Consider the following 21248-nt stretch of genomic DNA (forward strand, 5'->3'; position numbering starts at 1 on the left):
CTCAAATCCCTCCCAATAGATGAAGCTGTTAATCACTTCAATAATACCTTTCTCACCATCCTTGAACATCATGCTCCCTTGTGTTCCATTCGTATGAAAGCTAAAACAGCACAATGGCTCACTAGGCAACTAATTCTTAATAGAAATAAAGCTTGGAAAAAATGGCGAACCACTAAAAATATAACCGATCATCTCTCTTTTAAACAAAAAAGAAATATGACAAAACAAGCCATACTTCATGACAAAAAAAACTATTACACTCAATTACAACAATCTTCCCTCCACCAACCACATACATTTTGGACTGCTATTAATACTCTCTTATCCCCTGGCAAAGCTGCCACTCCAAATCCATCAGGCTCCAACACCAACTCCCCCATAGAAATAGCTAATGCCTTTAACACCTTCTTTACTTCAGCCATTCAAAAGCTAGCAAACCAACAAAGCCCTGATACCTCTAAACTATCTATCCCTAGCTCTACTCCCCCCCCCCATTTCACATCCAACCCATACCTACCTCCTACATTTTGTCCCTACTTCAAAAACTCTAGCCAACAACCCCTTCAGCCGACAAATTACCTGCAGAATATCTCCAACTAGGTGCCAAAGCAATAGCCTACCCCATCTCTCTATTAATTAATAGGACTATAAAAGAATACACTATCCCTTCAGTCTGGAAAATCTCACACATTATCCCTCTCTTCAAAGGAGGTGACTCTTTGGAGTATTCTAACTTCTGCCCTATAGCGTTACTATCTCATCTTGCTAAAATAATGGAGAAATGTATACACAAACAGTTACTTAATCACCTGTTATGCAACAATCTCCAACTAGCTGCCAACATGGGTTTCGCCCATTCCATAGTACAACCACCGCCCTACTATCCTTCATTGACTCTATCAACATAAATCGCAACAAGAACACTCCTTCCTCTGCATTCTTTGCAGACCTGTCAAAAGCCTTTGATATGGTTAATCATCAACTTCTCCTACACCGCTTAAAGTCCCTCTCTCTTGACAACCAAGCCTTAAGCTGGTTCTCATCCTATCTTGAAAATCGCAAACAGGCAGTTCTCTGGGACAACCATCTCTCTGATCTTCTCCCCACCTCCATAGGAGTCCCTCAAGGGTCCATCCTAGGTCCTCTTCTGATTTCCATTTTTATAAATGATCTGCATCTAGCCACTCCTCTATTTACTTGTATTCAATATGCTGATGACACAACCATCATTTGCTCTGCCACAACCCAGACTGAACTTCACTCACTAACACAAAACACCTTCACCACCATCGAGCAATGGTTCTCCAACCACTGTCTCCTCCTGAACCCCAAGAAAACCAAACTTCTGATCTTTCCACCCACTCACCTATCTCCCCCTATTGACTTCACACTTACATCTAACAATGGCACACTTATTGCTCCAGACCAAACAAGAAAACTATTGGGTATTACTATCGACAACCAACTAAAATTTGACTTTCATATCAACTCCACTATAAAAACAACTAACAGGAAACTTGGATCTCTCTATAGAATCAAATCTTTCTTAACACCTGAAGCTAGAACTATAATAGCTAGAACCCACTTAATCTCTACCCTATTATATGCTTCTTCTATATACACTAATCTTTCTAAGTACAACCTCAATAAACTAGCTATGTCATACAACAACATAGTCAGATTTGCCACCGCCTCTCCATATAGAACTCACCACTGTTTGAATCTTTCAAAACTAGGGTGGCTGGAATTACCCCACCTCATACAATACTATCAACTCACTATTGACATAAAGTCCTTTATCACCCTGAAAACACATCAATGCTCTCCACCCTCATAACGCCCTATCACAATATGAGGCATCTCCGTTCCTTCAACAAAACATTGATAAAAACTTCTAAATCAAACAATGTAGCAGGAGACTCCATATTTTCCAACTCAATTGGCAAAATATGGAATCAACTCCCACCAGACCTCACAACACTGACTTCTATTCCACTATTTAAATCCAATCTAAAACTCTACCTAAACAACCACTGGCTATGTTCGTGTAATAACCCTGGGTAACCTTTCCCTCTCACTTTGCTTCCCTCCTTTACTCTCACCTGGCCTATCTCTCATCTTCATCATTTCTCTAGCTTACTTCACTTTCCCTCTTATTAATGTATATGTCTATCCCTCTTTATTTATTCATATTTCTTGACTTTGATACTTATGTCTTTGAATAACATACCTTAACCTAGCAATTTATCTAACCTAGATTTCTGCTCTGCCTCACATTGAACTCAAATTTTTAGATAGCCTGTAATTAACCTATGATATTGTTTTTTTTTTATTGTATAACTTTGTATATTTTTAACTTGTTAAGTAGTAGTTAGTGGAGCTTTTCTCCTCGGGCCTCCACTGAAAATGGACATGTATCCAGTTGGACTAGCCCGGTTAACAAATGTAAAATAAAAATAAATAAATAAATATTAATATTTACAAATGACATAATTATCTACAAAATTCTAGCTAGCTAGCCTGGCAGCCTTCACATATCTTCATAGAAGGGTTTCCGGCTATCTTTCTGAAATTAGAGCTAAGTGCAAGAATAATGCACTGGATCAACACCTGCTGCTACACAAAAGACACACTGGCTTTACATTTTAAAGTATTGACTATGTGGACCTTTTGGAACTGGAAGGAGACATCCCTAATATTTTAGAAAAATGTGAACTACTGTGGCAGCTGAAACTGAACTCTTTTAGAAAACTGGGGCTTAGTTATTATTGTTCCATAAAAAGCATACAAGATCTCAGAAAACTACCCCACTGTTTAAAAGACTATTAAACGACTGATATAAGACTGATTAATGAAACATTACTTGCTTATATTGTGTTTAAAAACAAATATCAAACACTGTTTACTTCTTTAGCACTAACTTACAATGTTATAAAGGACATACTTTAGGTGCCTGATGTATACATTAATCAGGTTTGATGGCTCCACATTAAATGCTACTTTAGATTTTCAACTGAACACTTTTGTGACATTGTTCCTTTTAGACAGTGAAAGTCTGATAGTGCACACAATCTGCACAGGCCTAGGCTTTTTCTTTTTTTTTTCTGTTTTAAAAGTTGCAATTACTCTTGAGTGAACTGTTACACATTCAAACTGTTTTTTTAGTTAGATGCCACACTTTAACACATCCCCATGGCCTTTGTGCTTTATTTTTAACATTTACCACTGTATTTCCAGCTTAGCAATTATATTTATGTTTTTCATTCTATTTGGGTTTTCAGTTGTATATCTATACACATGTTCATTCATATTACGATTTGTTTTTGACACACTAACCTGATGAAGTATTTATTTGATACAAAAACGATGTTTGTTAAAAGTTGTATATTTATTAATATTTACTCTGGTAGATGTCTCTTGGTTTTGTCAGTCAGTCATTTTTTAGTTAGCTTGTTTCTTAATTAATAACATTTTGATTATTTGGCTAGCCAATACAAAGTGCTAATAAACTGGTCTTAGATTGTAATTTCTCTCTCTAGCTTCATAGATTCAGTTTTAGTTACCACAGTCTCTGATTACACTATGGTGTTAAGGGAGAAGGGGGACTTGACTAAAGGAATTACTTTAATGCTTTTATTGCTGTTAACAGAACCACCCTCTGTATCTAGTCCCTTGCTGCAAATAACCTGATTATATATAAATAAGGAATGTTTTTAGTGTTTTTCATTAGACTCAACTAGGATCACTTGTCTGTGTGTTTCAGTAAAGGATATTCCATTTTTACCTCAGCTGTGGACTACCTATTTCCTATTTAATTATTTTGCAGCACATATTTTACAGTTATATTTTGCAGTTCAATTTTTATTAAGTGAACTAAGTGCATAACAATTTAGGAAGATAAACATCACACCCTCCACACTGCAAAGTTTCTTCTTGGTTTATTTTGGACCCAGTATAAGTTGCATACTGGGTTTTTCTGAGACTTCAAGGGATAACACAGATTTGTCTTTTTGAAAATGATATAAAATTATGTAAATTTTGTTTATAAATGTCACAAATAGAAGTGCTACTTTAAACATGATGCACGTAATACATAAGGTGGCCTCTCATGATTGGAGCGTTTGTGCTTGAGTGTCAATTCTGGGTGTTAAGACGAATCCCCGAGGAATGTACTTGAGGAAGTCTGGACGTCCTACAGATGTATACAGAGAAAACAGACCTACTTGGAAGCAACTGTGTGCAGTGGAATTCGATTTTTTCTCCAGAAGGGAATTACTGGACAATCAGTGGCACAGCAGTTAATGTTGTTGCATCACAGCAAGAGGTTCTCTGGTTCGATCCTCAGCTTTGGTGCCTTCTGTGAGGAGTCTGCATGCCCTTCCTGTATTCAAATGGGTTTTTCCATTTGATCCGGTTACCTCCACATTCCAAAGACATCCAGTATGTGGATTGGACATTCTAAATTGGCTATAGGTGTGAGTGTGTGTGTGAGTCTGTGGTGTGGAAGAATTAGTGAGGCAGGGCTAACTGCCCGGTGGTATAAATCTTGGCTCCAGATGATTGTCACTGCTGAAGTGACAACCCGACCCATTGTGCAAAAATGGGAAAGGGGTTGTGGACGGATTGTGAAAAATTCCATTCCTTTATTTGTGAGACTCTGAGTCTTGGAAAGAAAGAAACTTTTTTTTTATATGCTTTCCCCTAGGCCCCTATTACAAAATGTTATTCCCATAGGTGCACTTGTTTGCATGATTCAAGCATGTAGCATTCACTTTTGTTTGACTTTATAAAAAATATGTCTTCATTTTATAAATTCATAGTCTTCATATATATCTATATCTGTGTGTGTGTGTGTGTGTATATATATATATATATATATATATATATATATATATATATATATATATATATATGAGTATATAAAAGAACAGATCCTCATGGTGAGGTGCAGTAGCTTTCCAGCCTTAGGTGTAACATGTCTCGAACCATTGAGGAAAACCATTAAATTAAATCACAAGTGAAAACTGGTACTTGTGGAGCATTGAAGTTGCTAACTCAGCCGACTGAAAACTAGCAGAAAAACGAACCATGAACACCAATCTCAGTTGAGACATATATATATATATATATATAATGTGTGTATATATATATATATATATATATCTATATCTATATATATATATATATATATATATATATATATATAGATATATATATATATATATATATATATATATATATATATATATATATATATATAAATATATGGGTCTACTTCTGTTCATCAAAATTACAATTTATCGAATAAGAGAAGTACGAACCCAATTCCGCAAAAATGCATTTAAACAAAAATGCACTTTCACAAATCACACTTCACCGATGCAGTGTAGTGCGATCTTTGAGTTAGTATATTTAAGTAGCAGGGGTGTGGGGAGCACAGCCTCCCACATGGGTGGTGCAGGAGGGCTTCTGTGTTATATCTGGTGTTTGGTCCATCAGTGAAGTGTGATTCGTGAAAGTGCATTTTCATTTAAATGCTCTTTCACAGAATTGAGTTGGTACTTTTGTTTTTTGATAAATTGCAATTTTGATAAACAGAAGTAGACCTATATATATATATATATATATATATATATATATATATATATATATATATACATTCTTGTATGGATTCACTATACAATCTCAAAACTGAAATGTCGATTAAATAGTGGAAAACCCACATACCCAAAAACCCAAAATCACGAATAGCACAATCGCGACCATTCACACACACACGCACACACACACAAACCAGCACATAAGCACACACATACACCTACCAACATAACACACACAAACACACCTAACCTACCTATAAGCAGGGGGGCAAGCCCCCCCTGCACTCCCCACCCCCCTACTTATATATTCTAACTCCGAGGTTGCACTAAACACACAAACACACAAAAAACACCACCACACACACTCGCACACACTAAAATCGCTACCCAATAGCCTCACACACACACCACTTACCTGAAACCCCAGATAAATCCACAAACCATACCACACATCACAAACGCAACACCACGATAGCAGATTTGACATTTGCAGATTCGAAACTTCTGCATTCAGCATAGTGCAGTTTTGCGTAACTGCAATTTCCACTATTCAGTCTCGATGTACTGAAATTTGACATTTCAGTAGGTCGAGATTGTCTAATGAATCCATTTTGTATACGTCTGACCATACCTCTCAACCTCTTATCACAAGAAATCTGGACAAAAACAGAAATAATGGGGGACAACGTCTCAAAAATAGGGGATGGATTTTAAACATTGCACCTATAAAATTAGAAAGTTGCTAGAATAACAGGTTTTGAATTATTGTGTATTTTGTGAAGGATATAAAGTCTGAAACTCAAATGTATGTCATATTTAGCATTATTTAGTTGCATTAATCCTCAATAATTTGCAAAAACAAACACAATTTTTATGAAGAACAGACCAAAAATATGAGGCAAAAATCTGGACTGGTCAGAAGTGTCTGACTAAGTGGCTCCTGGGTTGGTTGAACAAAGATATGTGTTTTTTGTAGTAGGGCTGGGTGTGTTTGTGTGTGTGTGTGTCTGTGTGTGTGTGTGTGTGTGTGGTAAGAGTCTGAACTGTTTTGCATAGTGGTAGTGTTATGGAAAGATGCACAGTTTGGATGAGGGGCGCGGTCAAAGTTAAGATTATTAAAGGATACTGGAAGGGACATGGTTAGGGTTAGCATGCTTTATTAAGATGGAACAACTTACCTTAGAAAAACATTTTCGGTAATACTAACGCTGTAAAAGACAGTTTCGGACACACACCAGAGGCAGCAATAAATTTATCCTTTTACTTATCCATTCCTCAAACCCTAATCTGCAAACAAACACTCACACAAATACCCCAGTCAGCAAACACTCACACAAATACCCCAACCACTTTATCTCAACACTTTCAGTGTATCTGAAAGATTTGGCATGAGTATCACAAACCCACACTTACCGTATCCATGTACACTCAGTCTTCATTCTTGATAATCAATTAAACAAAGTCACTCTCTGCTTTTCCTGTTACTTAGACAGTGAACGTGACAATATGTGTTGTGTGCATCAGCAGAAAATGCTCTTAAAATCAAGACTAACTCTTGCATTAATACAGTTTGTCAGTTCCAGTACAGTTTGTAACTAGATTAATTGGACATCATATCTGGACAGGTCTGCTACAGCCAGCTGTCTAATAAGGCAGAAATAGACAAAATGCAGTTTCCTCAGATGAGGTTGATATACTGAGATAATTGCATCTAACCTTAGGTGGTTTGGTTCCTGAGCTGTTAAAAAGATGTGGTACAGCCCCCCCTGTATCAGTGAGGGAGGATCAGCCACTGACATCTGTCACAGAGTCTATGAGATTGTTTGGGGAAGGGACAAATAATCATCTATTGAAAAAAAAACTGCAAACAAACTCTAGTGTTACAAAGTTTCATACCAAAATATATCTGGATAAGAAACATGAGTTTGTGGGTGCATCCACTGCAACAGGCTGAAGTCACAGTAATGGCCTGAGAGCGTAAGCACAATGAAGTTTGAAAACACAGAATTCACTTTTTATATACTCACTGGCTTAACTTGGTTTTCACGGATTGTAGTTCTTCTTCTTTCCTTTGTAGAAGTTTTCCTTTTGACATATTCTCTTCAGTCAGTTTGGCAAAGTTTTCTTTTGCAGCCTGAAGAGAGGAAAGAAAGAGAATTAGACCATGTTGTATGCAAGTTTACTTGTAACATGGGACACTTAAGCTGAATAGCACAGAAAATTATGCACAAGAAATGTTTAATTCATAGATGGTAAGACCCAAGGCTGTGAACCAAGTGCCTTCTACCTTCCTAGCATCAAAAGTAAAGTAACAAACATGCTTGGACAGAAGCTTGCTGCATGTACCAAGATGGATCTATGAATTATTCCTTGAGACACAGACAGAATGTTAAGGAGAACTGTACCTCAGCTGTACAGTGCAAAAAGTTCATTCCTGTAGTTATTTGCTATGAATAAATTTTTGCTCCTACTCACTTTTAATCTGCCCAGACTCCTAGCTGTTTTGTGTTACAAATGCACACCACTGTATTTTTAAGTTAAATTTCGACCACCGTTCTGTACCATTTCTTTTTTTAACCAATTCTCCTTACATTTCCCTCCATATAGGCATGAATTTCCCCTGATTCCCTCTGCTATACCATTGATAAAGGTGTTGCCAGGACTGGAACCCCAGACCCAGTTGTATGGCCCTGTATTTATTACCCTTCTGTACTTTTCAATAAGTCCATTTACTGACACCCCTCAGTCTCCTGCTTAGTATATGATTCCTAATTGAAGCTAAAATATTACTGCCTATTCAAAGTGGATTTAGTTAATGTACAAATCCTCCATTCTTTAGTAAGCGACTGAATGAAATTCATGTTTTTTTTTCGATATACACTTTATGTACCTACTTTTATTCTAGTCCTTAATCCAGAATGTTACCTTAAAAGTTAAACACATCACACAAGCAGATGATTTTGTGATTCTAACTGGGAAACCTGGACTGCAGTTGTTTCAATGTTGTGAAACTAATATTTATGGTTTTTGAAAGCACCTACTTGTACACTTGAAGCATTAGCAGAACATTTTACAATATACTTGTCGATAATGAAAACATTTATTTCATAGAGTATAATCTTATCAAACATAATATTACATATAAAGAATGTAAGATATGTGCTGAAATGGCCAAGACAAATATTGTAGTTAGAGCTGCAGGTGAAAGGGGGATATAACAGTTACGTATCTTGTAGTAAAGTGATATGAAAGTGAAAGTTATCTAAAATATTATCTTGGACATGATTTTTGATGAAAATTAAATAACTGAGATTTATAGGCATGCACTTATTCCTGTTTTTGGATCACTTCTCATCAATACATGGGTTGCATTTTATATATCTTGTGCAATATGCCACATACACAAAAATCCACCAGAAGTAAGCAGCCAAGCAGGCAAAGGAAAGCATAAACCGCCAACACACAATTAGGACTATGTTTCTCCAAAATGAGCACGAAAAAAGTTTCAAGCAGTGTCAAAAAAGGATTTATTTAACGTACATCCACTCTGGTAACGTTTTCGTTGTTAAAACAACTTCATCAGAATAAAACCAACCCCTCATCACATTCATTTTATATAAAACCGTTTAAATTGATACAATCAAAATTTAAAGTGATACATACTGTATAAATGTATGGCCCAAACCATGTAAGCATTAAAAAGAAATGTAAATGCTGTTAAAAAGCCTAGGCACCACTTTAAATACATTTTACTAAAAAGAACATAACTATTGAAAACCCAATATATTTAAACAACTATACCATAAAATCAACTTAAACAAAAATATATAGGAATCTGTGACCTTACAGTTTGTCAGCCTTTAATTTTAAATATGGGGCTATAGAAATAAAATCATTCAGCCCCGGATGTTTACTAGATTCCAATAAAATCTGCCAACAAGTCTCTTTGTGAGATAACAGCGCAGGCCAATTACCCCCCCTACTACACTGTGGAACAGATTCCAAAACAAAAAACTTAAAAGAAGCTCCTTCACAGGTCAAAGTATGTCTGAAAAGAGCGTTGGTGTTGACTTTTCTCTGTATATCATAGGCGTGTTCATATATACGCCTCCTGAGCTGCCTCTCCGTCTTGCCAACATAAAATGCCTGGCAAGAACGGCAGGCAGCCAGATACACCAATCCCCTAGAGTTACAGTTGTACAGACCATCTGACCATAATTTTCTGCTTCTGCTTTCCAAGTACAAGCTGTCCTGGTCTATTATGTATTTACATTGTGGACAGCACCCACAACGAAACGTACCCTTTCTCAGCATGTTTTTTCTTTTCATCTTAGGATTCTGTTCAAGAACCCTTTTAACATTGAATCCCTTCCTATATACTACTCTACATGTCAAATCCTTGAAATTGGCCAAATCTGTAAATTCTTTAAAATCATTAAATTCTCTCTCAATGATATACCTAATCTCTCCCGCTTGTTGGCTATATTGTGTAATAAACATCTGTTCAGTACTGGATATCCCTTGAAATTCATCTGACAGAACATCTTCACCAGATGACTTGGCCTTCCCCAGAATGGGGGCAAAGCGGCTGGATCTCAAATTTCTTACTTCCTCAAAAACAGAATTGATCAAAACTATAGGGTACCCCCTTTCCAAAAAGAAGGATTTCAATTTCTCCCCTTCTGTAACAAAATCATTTTCTTCTGATGTCATACGGGACACCCTTACATACTGCCCCTTCACAATAGATCTTTTTTGGAATTTAGGATGAGAACTGGCATAATGGAGGTACCCATTGGAGAATGATGGTTTCCTGTAAACACGGGACTTAAAACGATCATTCATTTTACTAAGGGTTACATCCAAGTAATCCAGCTGTTGGGTAGTAACATTGTAAGTAAAACGTAAAAATCCCGTGGTGTTGTGAAGGTATGCCACAAACTCATCTATGCAGTCCCGTGGTCCCACCCAAAAAATGCAGATATCATCCAGGAACCTTGAGTAGTGAATCCAATATTTGGAAAATGCACTGTTCATAACAAATTTTTGTTCCCAGATGGCTAAAATCATATCTGCATAAATGGGGGCACAATTGGCCCCCATAGCTACCCCAGAAATCTGCTGGAAATACTCTCCTGAGAAGTAGATATAATTATACTTCAATACCAGTTCTAATAAATGTAACACCAAATGGACATCATTGTTGGTCACCCCATTACACCCCCACAGAGCTTCCTCAATCCATTCAAGCCCTATACCGTGTGGTATCACAGAGAAAAGGTCGACCACATCTATGGTAACAAAAAACATGTCAGTTCTAAATAGGTCTGAGGTGACACTTCGAAGAAATTCCCAGGAATCCTTAAGGAGATATTCTTAAAAATTAAAGGCTGACAAACTGTAAGGTCACAGATTCCTATATATTTTTGTTTAAGTTGATTTTATGGTATAGTTGTTTAAATATATTGGGTTTTCAATAGTTATGTTCTTTTTAGTAAAATGTATTTAAAGTGGTGCCTAGGCTTTTTAACAGCATTTACATTTCTTTTTAATGCTTACATGGTTTGGGCCATACATTTATACAGTATGTATCACTTTAAATTTTGATTGTATCAATTTAAACGGTTTTATATAAAATGAATGTGATGAGGGGTTGGTTTTATTCTGATGAAGTTGTTTTAACAACGAAAACGTTACCAGAGTGGATGTACGTTAAATAAATCCTTTTTTGACACTGCTTGAAACTTTTTTCGTGCTCATTTTGGAGAAACATAGTCCTAATTGTGTGTTGGCGGTTTATGCTTTCCTTTGCCTGCTTGGCTGCTTACTTCTGGTGGAGTTGTGTGTTTTTTTGCAGCAATTTCTCTTGTTTTGGTTGGGTATGGAGGCAGGCTTAAGGAGTCCTGGTACTAGTGCACGCGACGCTAGTGTGGAGGAAAGCGATTTATTTGCAGCTTCCTTGTCACGCCAACTCACGGGACAGTTAACCCAACTTGTTCAGCTTCTCACGCCCTTAGGTCAAGGGTTACAGACCATTATTTCCGAACAGCGGGATCTGCTTAAGGCGCTTACAACAAAAACTGGTGGTTTATCTATGCCTTGCGGTTCCAAACCGCTACGAGACGTGGGTGATTTCATGGAACAAGGTGCTTCCTGCAACTTTGCTCGTACTCCGGCTGTTTTACGTCAGCAAAATGAGGAAAATACCAATCTTGAAACTCCTCAAAATACATCTTAGGAACTACCGCCGCCTTCTTCTTTCCAGGACTGGGTGGCCTACAAGCCGGTGTTTTCATACCGTGAGGACATTGTGAGTAATTCCAACAACAGCTCTTTTTCTGACAACATGCGTTTGCTTCAGCAAACGTTACATAAATATAAAACCTTGGAGCTGGACAATTTGTACTTACAAGAATGCTTTAACAAACGTATTGTCCCTAAGGGACTACGGGTATACAAATACCCCCATCATGTTGAGCGTGGCAGTGAGTTTCACTGTGAGCTCATTAGACTTTTTGATGAATGTGGGTTGGGGATTGTTAAGGCTATTATTAAGCGGAATGAAAAGGATATGCAAGTGTTGCACAAAGATATTTTCAAATATTACGACTTGATTAGTACTGATTTACTTTTTACTATTGAAGGGGAAAAACAGAAGTACCATGAGATGAGAAAGCATATAGATCAACAGTGTAACATTGTCCTAAATCGTAAATATAAGAAATTAAATAGAGATTTAAGAGAGTATGCAGAGGGTAAACAATATCCAAACCCTCCTTTGGTTAGAAATGGGTATGGAATACCCCCTGCCCCTAGGGATTATCCCAGGGTAGTTTTGGAAACATCCCCACCCCTGGAACCCCTCCCGCCTACGGGCAACCATGATGAATCCGATCAGGATGATTTTTTACCCAGGAGATCGGAGCGTTTACGCCAGCAAGCTTATCAACAGCAGACACATGGGCCACACATGGGGATGCACCAGCAGGAGGGGAGGGCACTTCCTTCCAAGGGTTGGAGGGGGAAACAGAGAGGAGACAGAGGGGATTGGGACGTGTAGAGCAGATAGTAGTTACTCCTATTGGCCAATATTTCAAATATTCCCTCAATGATTACCACATCTACAATTATAGTGATCTGGTTATTACAGAAACATGGTTCTCCCTTTTTACCAAAGGATTCAAATTTGTGCCTAGCAGAGGTTGTAATCTTGTGAACACCATGTTGGATGTTAAACTTTTCATACGTAGATTAAATTTGCAACATATTTTTGGTAACATTTCACAACCACATGCAGTTAATTTAAAAAAATCTAGTTCGTATAACCCCCCTTTACACCCCCAGTTAAAGAACCTGGAGAACAGGATTGAGCAAAGCATAAGGAGGAAGATTGGAAAGAATAGTTATACTTCCAATTTGAATGTAGCTGAGATCAATCTTTTGGAAGAGCTTGGTGGTAATTTAGGTGTCCGTGTCATGGAACCTGATAAGGGGGGTGGCACAGTGGTTATGGACCAGCTTATGTATGAGACCAAAATGCATAATCTTCTGATGGATACCAACAAATATTCTATAGCTTCCTTGAATGAGGTTCACATTTCTTACAAAAACATTGATTTAGCCCTTAAGGATCTTTTGGACCAAGAAATTATTGAAATGGACATCTATAACTTCTTGGAAAATCCGTACCCTAAGGTACCCGTTATTTTTGGGGTACCTAAGGTACATAAGGCGATGGAGGACCCACCTATGCGTCCAATCGTAGCAGCACAGGGGTCCAAAACCCACAATTTATCAAAATTCCTAGATTGGAAATTGAAACAATTGTGGGGGAGACAAGAATATCTCCTTAAGGATTCCTGGGAATTTCTTCGAAGTGTCACCTCAGACCTATTTAGAACTGACATGTTTTTTGTTACCATAGATGTGGTCGACCTTTTCTCTGTGATACCACACGGTATAGGGCTTGAATGGATTGAGGAAGCTCTGTGGGGGTGTAATGGGGTGACCAACAATGATGTCCATTTGGTGTTACATTTATTAGAACTGGTATTGAAGTATAATTATATCTACTTCTCAGGAGAGTATTTCCAGCAGATTTCTGGGGTAGCTATGGGGGCCAATTGTGCCCCCATTTATGCAGATATGATTTTAGCCATCTGGGAACAAAAATTTGTTATGAACAGTGCATTTTCCAAATATTGGATTCACTACTCAAGGTTCCTGGATGATATCTGCATTTTTTGGGTGGGACCACGGGACTGCATAGATGAGTTTGTGGCATACCTTCACAACACCACGGGATTTTTACGTTTTACTTACAATGTTACTACCCAACAGCTGGATTACTTGGATGTAACCCTTAGTAAAATGAATGATCGTTTTAAGTCCCGTGTTTACAGGAAACCATCATTCTCCAATGGGTACCTCCATTATGCCAGTTCTCATCCTAAATTCCAAAAAAGATCTATTGTGAAGGGGCAGTATGTAAGGGTGTCCCGTATGACATCAGAAGAAAATGATTTTGTTACAGAAGGGGAGAAATTGAAATCCTTCTTTTTGGAAAGGGGGTACCCTATAGTTTTGATCAATTCTGTTTTTGAGGAAGTAAGAAATTTGAGATCCAGCCGCTTTGCCCCCATTCTGGGGAAGGCCAAGTCATCTGGTGAAGATGTTCTGTCAGATGAATTTCAAGGGATATCCAGTACTGAACAGATGTTTATTACACAATATAGCCAACAAGCGGGAGAGATCAGGTATATCATTGAGAGAGAATTTAATGATTTTAAAGAATTTACAGATTTGGCCAATTTCAAGGATTTGACATGTAGAGTAGTATATAGGAAGGGATTCAATGTTAAAAGGGTTCTTGAACAGAATCCTAAGATGAAAAGAAAAAACATGCTGAGAAAGGGTACGTTTCGTTGTGGGTGCTGTCCACAATGTAAATACATAATAGACCAGGACAGCTTGTACTTGGAAAGCAGAAGCAGAAAATTATGGTCAGATGGTCTGTACAACTGTAACTCTAGGGGATTGGTGTATCTGGCTGCCTGCCGTTCTTGCCAGGCATTTTATGTTGGCAAGACGGAGAGGCAGCTCAGGAGGCGTATATATGAACACGCCTATGATATACAGAGAAAAGTCAACACCAACGCTCTTTTCAGACATACTTTGACCTGTGAAGGAGCTTCTTTTAAGTTTTTTGTTTTGGAATCTGTTCTACAGTGTAGTAGGGGGGGTAATTGGCCTGCGCTGTTATCTCACAAAGAGACTTGTTGGCAGATTTTATTGGAATCTAGTAAACATCCGGGGCTGAATGATTTTATTTCTATAGCCCCATATTTAAAATTAAAGGCTGACAAACTGTAAGGTCACAGATTCCTATATATTTTTGTTTAAGTTGATTTTATGGTATAGTTGTTTAAATATATTGGGTTTTCAATAGTTATGTTCTTTTTAGTAAAATGTATTTAAAGTGGTGCCTAGGCTTTTTAACAGCATTTACATTTCTTTTTAATGCTTACATGGTTTGGGCCATACATTTATACAGTATGTATCACTTTAAATTTTGATTGTATCAATTTAAACGGTTTTATATAAAATGAATGTGATGAGGGGTTGGTTTTATTCTGATGAAGTTGTTTTAACAACGAAAACGTTACCAGAGTGGATGTACGTTAAATAAATCCTTTTTTGACACTGCTTGAAACTTTTTTCGTGCTCATTTTGGAGAAACATAGTCCTAATTGTGTGTTGGCGGTTTATGCTTTCCTTTGCCTGCTTGGCTGCTTACTTCTGGTGGAGTTGTGTGTTTTTTTGCAGCAATTTCTCTTGTTTTGGTTACATACACAAAAATAAAAAACATTGTCCCATAAGACCCATATATCCCACATTTTCAGGGATACATTCTATAGCTGACTAATCAAGTTGGTTTCTGGTTGTATAATTTTAACCTAAAATTATTTTTTTAAATGTGTCTTATGCAAACTGTGAAGTTATGGGTCAATGTGTGGGAGCAGGACTCCTGTTAGTTAACCATGGGTGTAGAGGTGATACATTTAAACACTACACAATGTAAATAAACTGTCTGAAAATTATTTTTGAGAAACATCTATTGTGTGATATTTTGATGATAATGCTAGAAAATTGTGTGTGGTATAATTATCATCAACCCCCACCCAAATGGTTAACCCTAAATTTGAGTAACAATAAATCCAAAACTCATGCAGTAATAATCTCATACCTACAGCCTCTTGAAAAAACCATCAAATTTAAAAACCTAATTGAACAAGGACCATCATAACACCAACCAGTTCAATCCATCAAAAGACCTATGCAACAGGTCATGACAAACAACACCAGTAAGGTGTACATTTCAAATTAAATAGAAAACAATTCAAATTTAGTTAAGCGCTTTCACCCCCTTAGTTAACGGGACTTCCTCACAAGTAAATTAACATACACAGAAGTGCTGAGTTAAATACCAGTTTCTTAAAGTCATACACACATAAGAACTGAATTAAAACAATATATTGCATTTAAAAAAATCTCATGTAATACTTAAAAAAGCATTATTACTTGTATGAGTAGTATTAAATTAAAAATGATAATTTAAATGATTTTAGCTGTAATGCCAGGGTAATAGACACTTTTTCATTTAATCCAGGGGTGGTCTGGGTACCACATTTCAGTTGCCATAGCAATTCTTTGTATTCTAATAAAATCTCCTACATTTTCATCTTGGATCTTTCATCACCTCATTCCAAAATAATGAACTTAAACTTTTGAAAGTCCTTACAGGTTAATTTGTGCTTATAAACTGCATTATTTTTGTTGCATTTGTTAATATCATAAATATGTTCATATATCCCAACTTTTAAGGCCCTTTCTGGTTTTCCAGTGTAAAAGCACATGCATGCACTGAACGTTCATGGATGATCTGTTTATTGTTTGCCATGGAGATGCAACCTGTTTAGAGGCTTTTCACAGTTATATTTCAAGAACTACTCAATTTCTCAGCTTTGAAAAAGAAGGTTCCAGTCATGAAATTAATTTGTTAGACCTCAAATTTTAATAATCAATCAAGAAGGCAAAATTGAGACTATTTTATGCAAAAAAACAGTTAAAAGGAATTGCTATTTACATTGCACAAGCATGCATCCTCCACATATGTTTAAAAATATTTTGAAAAACCAAACGTTGAGGGTTGCTAAACTGAACACACGAGACACCATTATGATGGAACATTGTAATATTACTGTCTCTGACTTCATCGGAAGAGGTTATCAAGAGCCACAGGTCAGCGACACACAGCAAGAAATCATAGCAGCTCGCAATGATGAAGCAAGATCTCTATTTCATAATAATGAATATGCACAACATACGGCACAGAGAAATCACAAGATTCAATGCATATTAACTTACAATTGCAGTACACCACCAGTAAAACAAATTTCTACTAAATACTGACCAGTTCTAAATGAAATACTGCAACTAAGAGATAGCATCTCCACCATTCCTAATTTTGGCTATAGAAGAGCAGTCAGCTTAAAAAATATACTCTGTTACAAGGAACAAACAAGATCTACCACAAGTTTTTCAAGCTCAAGAAAAGATACCTACAAATGTAATAAATATAGCTATTGTCAGCACATAGACGCTAACAAGGTTATTAAACATCTTGTATTTAACACAGATTTCTTCATACAAGTTTATGGGAACTGTGACTCCCAAAATGTGGTATACGTAGCTAGATGCACACAATGTCCAGCCTTTTATAGACATGATAAACAGAAAGCTTAAGGAAATGATTGGTAACCATACTTCTGATATTAATAGACAAGTATATACCAACAACTTATAGAAGCATATTTTAAATATTGATAATTCACATAATTTCAATTTTTTTTAATTTTATGCATTGTACACAAACCAATATGTGGAGGAAGTTTAGAACACTTAACTGAATTACAAGAAATGAAATGGATTTTTCGCTTCAATGCATATATTGCACCTGAACTTAATTAATCGTTCACTTTAAGACCAATGCTTAATGATTTACAAGTACAGGTGCATTAATGCCATGTTTTTACTTAAATAATGCAGTTCTGAAAATGGAGAATCATTAGCCTGAAGAAGCCTTAAGGCAAAAGTTTTTACTAGCAACGTTACTTTTGGATACTGTTGAAGAGTTATTTTAACTTCTTTTCAAAGATTCAAAAGATTAAAAGAAACTTTATTGTCATTTAGGACCACACGATTGCAGCCTAAATGAAATTACAAAGGTCAGCTCACGAGAGAAATGCAGTGCAAATAACATAGATACAGCGGTATCAAAGAATAACATGAGAAAGAAAATAACACGTATGACATGCAAGCGGTAGTTCACATCACAAAAACACATTCAATACCCATCATCCAGTGATAAATAATAAATAAATACCCACCACCAAACCCCTACACTGTTAAGATAGAGAATAAATAGAGCCTAGTGCATAGCAGCTGTTTAGTTACCATATTGCACTTAATCTTTAGACGTGACTCAGTATAGCCATCATATTGCATAACAGTAATGCTGGCGGTAATTGCTCAGAGCAGCAGGATTAAATGAAAAAAAGAGGCTTCAATGCATCAGGTATTATGGTTGGTGTCTGTATTAATAAGTCTTACAGCTGTAGGATATAAACTGTTCCTGAATCTGGTAGTCCTACAGTGGAAGCTGCGGTACCTCCTTCCAGACACAAGTTGTTAGAACCAATTTTGGGCTGGATGAGTCAAATCAGTAAGAATTTTATATGTTCTCTTTCTTGGTCTTGTAAAGAAAAGCTCCTGAATAGAAGGGAGGTTTGTGCCCAATATTTTCTCAGCCACCCTCACCACCCTCTGTAGTTTCTTCTTCTCAGCAGCTGTGCAGTTGTTGAACCATGCTATGAAGTTGCTAGTGAGGATGCTCACGATAGCTCCCCTGTAAAAAGTGGTAAGAGCATACAGCGGGAGCCTGGCCTTTTTGAGCTTTATCAGGAAGTGGAGCCTGTGTTGAGCCTTCTTGCCTATATGGTTGGAATTAGCAGCCCAGGAGAGGTCATCAGAGATGTGAAGGCCCAGGAACTTGGTTGTTTTGACTTTCTCTACTATCTTCCCACTGATAGTGAGTGGTCGGTGAACTATTGCCTTTCTCTTGAAGTCCATAATCATTTCTTTGGTCTTATTAACATTCAGGTCCAGATTGTTCCTGTCACACCAGGCAATCAAAGTGTTCACCTTATCCCTGTAGTTATGTTCATCCCCACCACTAATGAGACCCATGACTGTGGTATCATCAGCAAATTTTATAATGTGGTTTGACTTATGCTTTGCAGTACAGTAATGGGTGAGGAAGGTGAAGATGAAGGGGCTGAGTACACAACCTTGGGAAAAACCAGTATTCAGGACTATGAGTTGAGAGGTGTTGTTTCCAGTGCATGTCCACTAGGGTCTACCAAACAGAAAGTCAAGAATCCAGTTACATAGGTGCCCGTTTATCCCTGGTTTCATGAGCTTATCCACCAGTTGCATCGGTATCACAATGTTGAACGCAGAACTGAAATCAATGTACAGCAGCCTTACTTAGTTGTTCCTCTCTTCTAGGTGTTTCTTTTACTTTGAAGAGTGATTTTAACATTTTATTATTAAAGTTGCTTTTAACTTTGGCCGTGGTTCCATTTTTCTACTTTATGCACTGTTCATGTTTTGTTTGTTAAACCAGATTTATTGGTCAGCAACCATTTCTTATTTACTATGCCACAAGGGCCAAATAGATAACCCCTGTTGTTCTACCGTTCCCCACTTTGGGATACACTACTGACTTAAAATCGTTGTCCAAAATTAGTTGGTCATTTCCTAACATAAATGGAGACCGACTAAAACCACCACACTTTCTAGTCCCTTTAGTGTTCCAAACTTTGTAGGGGTTGGTTGTTTTTGCCATTTCTAACATACTCTTTATGTTGTTCCCAGTCTTAGTTCCAAACTTTGTAGGGGTTGCTTGTTTTTGCCATTTCTAACATACTCTTTATGTTGTTCCCAGTCTTAAAAAACATACTGTGGATATTTGCCCAAAATTTAAAAATGTTTTCATCATTTTTAATATATGCAAATTCTGCTTAATAATATTAATAATGCAACCTGTTTAATAGTTGTATGTCGGAATGAATGCCCTTTCAAAACACGTTTTTCCCTTTTTCTTCATTTTGGTTTTAACCTGCTTGTTCCCTAATGGGAAAATATCTGTTACCTCTCTGTTTTGTTACTTCTTTGCTAATAGTAATTAACATTCTGGATATCCCGTCAATGAACACATCTAACATTTTTTTCCTTTTCTGACATCTGACACCATTTGAGATATGTTAATAAATTGGCCCTTTACTAAACTTTTTTTCTGACTATATGGATGTACACTTCCAAAATGTAGATAGTTGCTGCTGAAAGGGGCTTGCAGAAAATGTTGGACACAAAACCTTCCTCATCCATCGTAGTAGTTACATCTAAATACTTTATTCCAATGTAATCAACAAGGTAGGTAAAGTTTAAAAATTCTGTGGCGATATTAATGTACTCTAAACTCACCAATATCATTTAGGGGCCTTTCCATAAAATTAATATGTCTTCCAGGAATTTTAGGTAAGTCTTACAGTGTTGGTAAAATCCGGAAGTAAATGCGTAGTTTTTCTCTCACAATAATAAAACAAAAAAGGACAATCATAAGATAACATTACTTAGATTGTGGCCATGCCTAATTCCTGGAATGCAACAACTTTTAAATGAACCCTCAAGCTCAGAGTATGCTTCAAGTAATCATTACCTAAAATACGCACATCCCAGTGACATCTAAGACATAAAATGTTCCCTATCAAGCCTTAGTGATGACTGCCCAATAACCTTTGCTCTTACTATAATTTGAATCTCCCCCTCCCTTCCCCTCAATCACATTTAGACTGAAAAAAAAATCTAAACCCTAAAACATGGCCAGCCAAAACCAATTGATTCATCTTTCACTCAGAGAACAAGTTTAATACACTGACAACAGTACTAATGAATTTCTTATACTGAAAAACAATTATTGCCTTATAATCTCTAGACTTATCAAAACCAGTAGCTGACCCCCAAACGCAAATCCCTATATAAAGTCAGACATGAGGCATGGCTTCAGTGGAACAAAATACCGATACCAGATAACCTCTTCAAATTCATAAACTTCAGCAACCTAACCAAAAAAACTAATAAGAAGACACACAGCCCAATTCTTCTATGGTAAGCAAAACTCCCTCAAAGGCAGCCACAAAATAATTCGGGAACCATATTTTTTTTAACATTTGTTTACCAGGAAAGTCCGACTTGGCCTGGGAGAAACATTCCAGATGCATGTTTTTGTAACATGGGAGGAAACTGGAGCACCCAGAGGAAACCCACACAAATGCAGGGAGAATATTTAGATTCCACACAGAAGGCAACTCAGCCAAGAATCGAACCAGAGAACCTCTTGCTGTGAGGCGACAATGCTACCACTGGACCATCTTATGTTGTTCAAAACAAAAAGATCTGCTTATACAAGATGTCATCTGTACTTACACTGGACTACTACAAGCAAATCACTTCTTTAAGGATTTT

At 36.9% G+C, this 21248-nt stretch overlaps 1 protein-coding gene across 1 annotated transcript in view; it reads right to left on the reverse strand.

Annotated features, from left to right (window-relative positions):
* The window catches only part of RUFY4 (RUN and FYVE domain containing 4), a 651945-nt gene that overhangs the window by 164853 nt on the left and 465844 nt on the right, over positions 1–21248 (reverse strand). Inside the window, exon 7 of the mRNA XM_044074805.1 lies at positions 7628–7734. Coding sequence (XP_043930740.1) covers positions 7628–7734 — 107 coding nt within the window. The remainder of the gene's footprint in view (positions 1–7627; positions 7735–21248) is intronic.

The sequence above is a fragment of the Protopterus annectens genome, chromosome 6.part0 (genome assembly GCF_019279795.1).
Source record: "Protopterus annectens isolate FY-2018-M chromosome 6.part0, PAN1.0, whole genome shotgun sequence".
Classification (NCBI taxonomy): Eukaryota; Metazoa; Chordata; order Ceratodontiformes; family Protopteridae; genus Protopterus; species Protopterus annectens.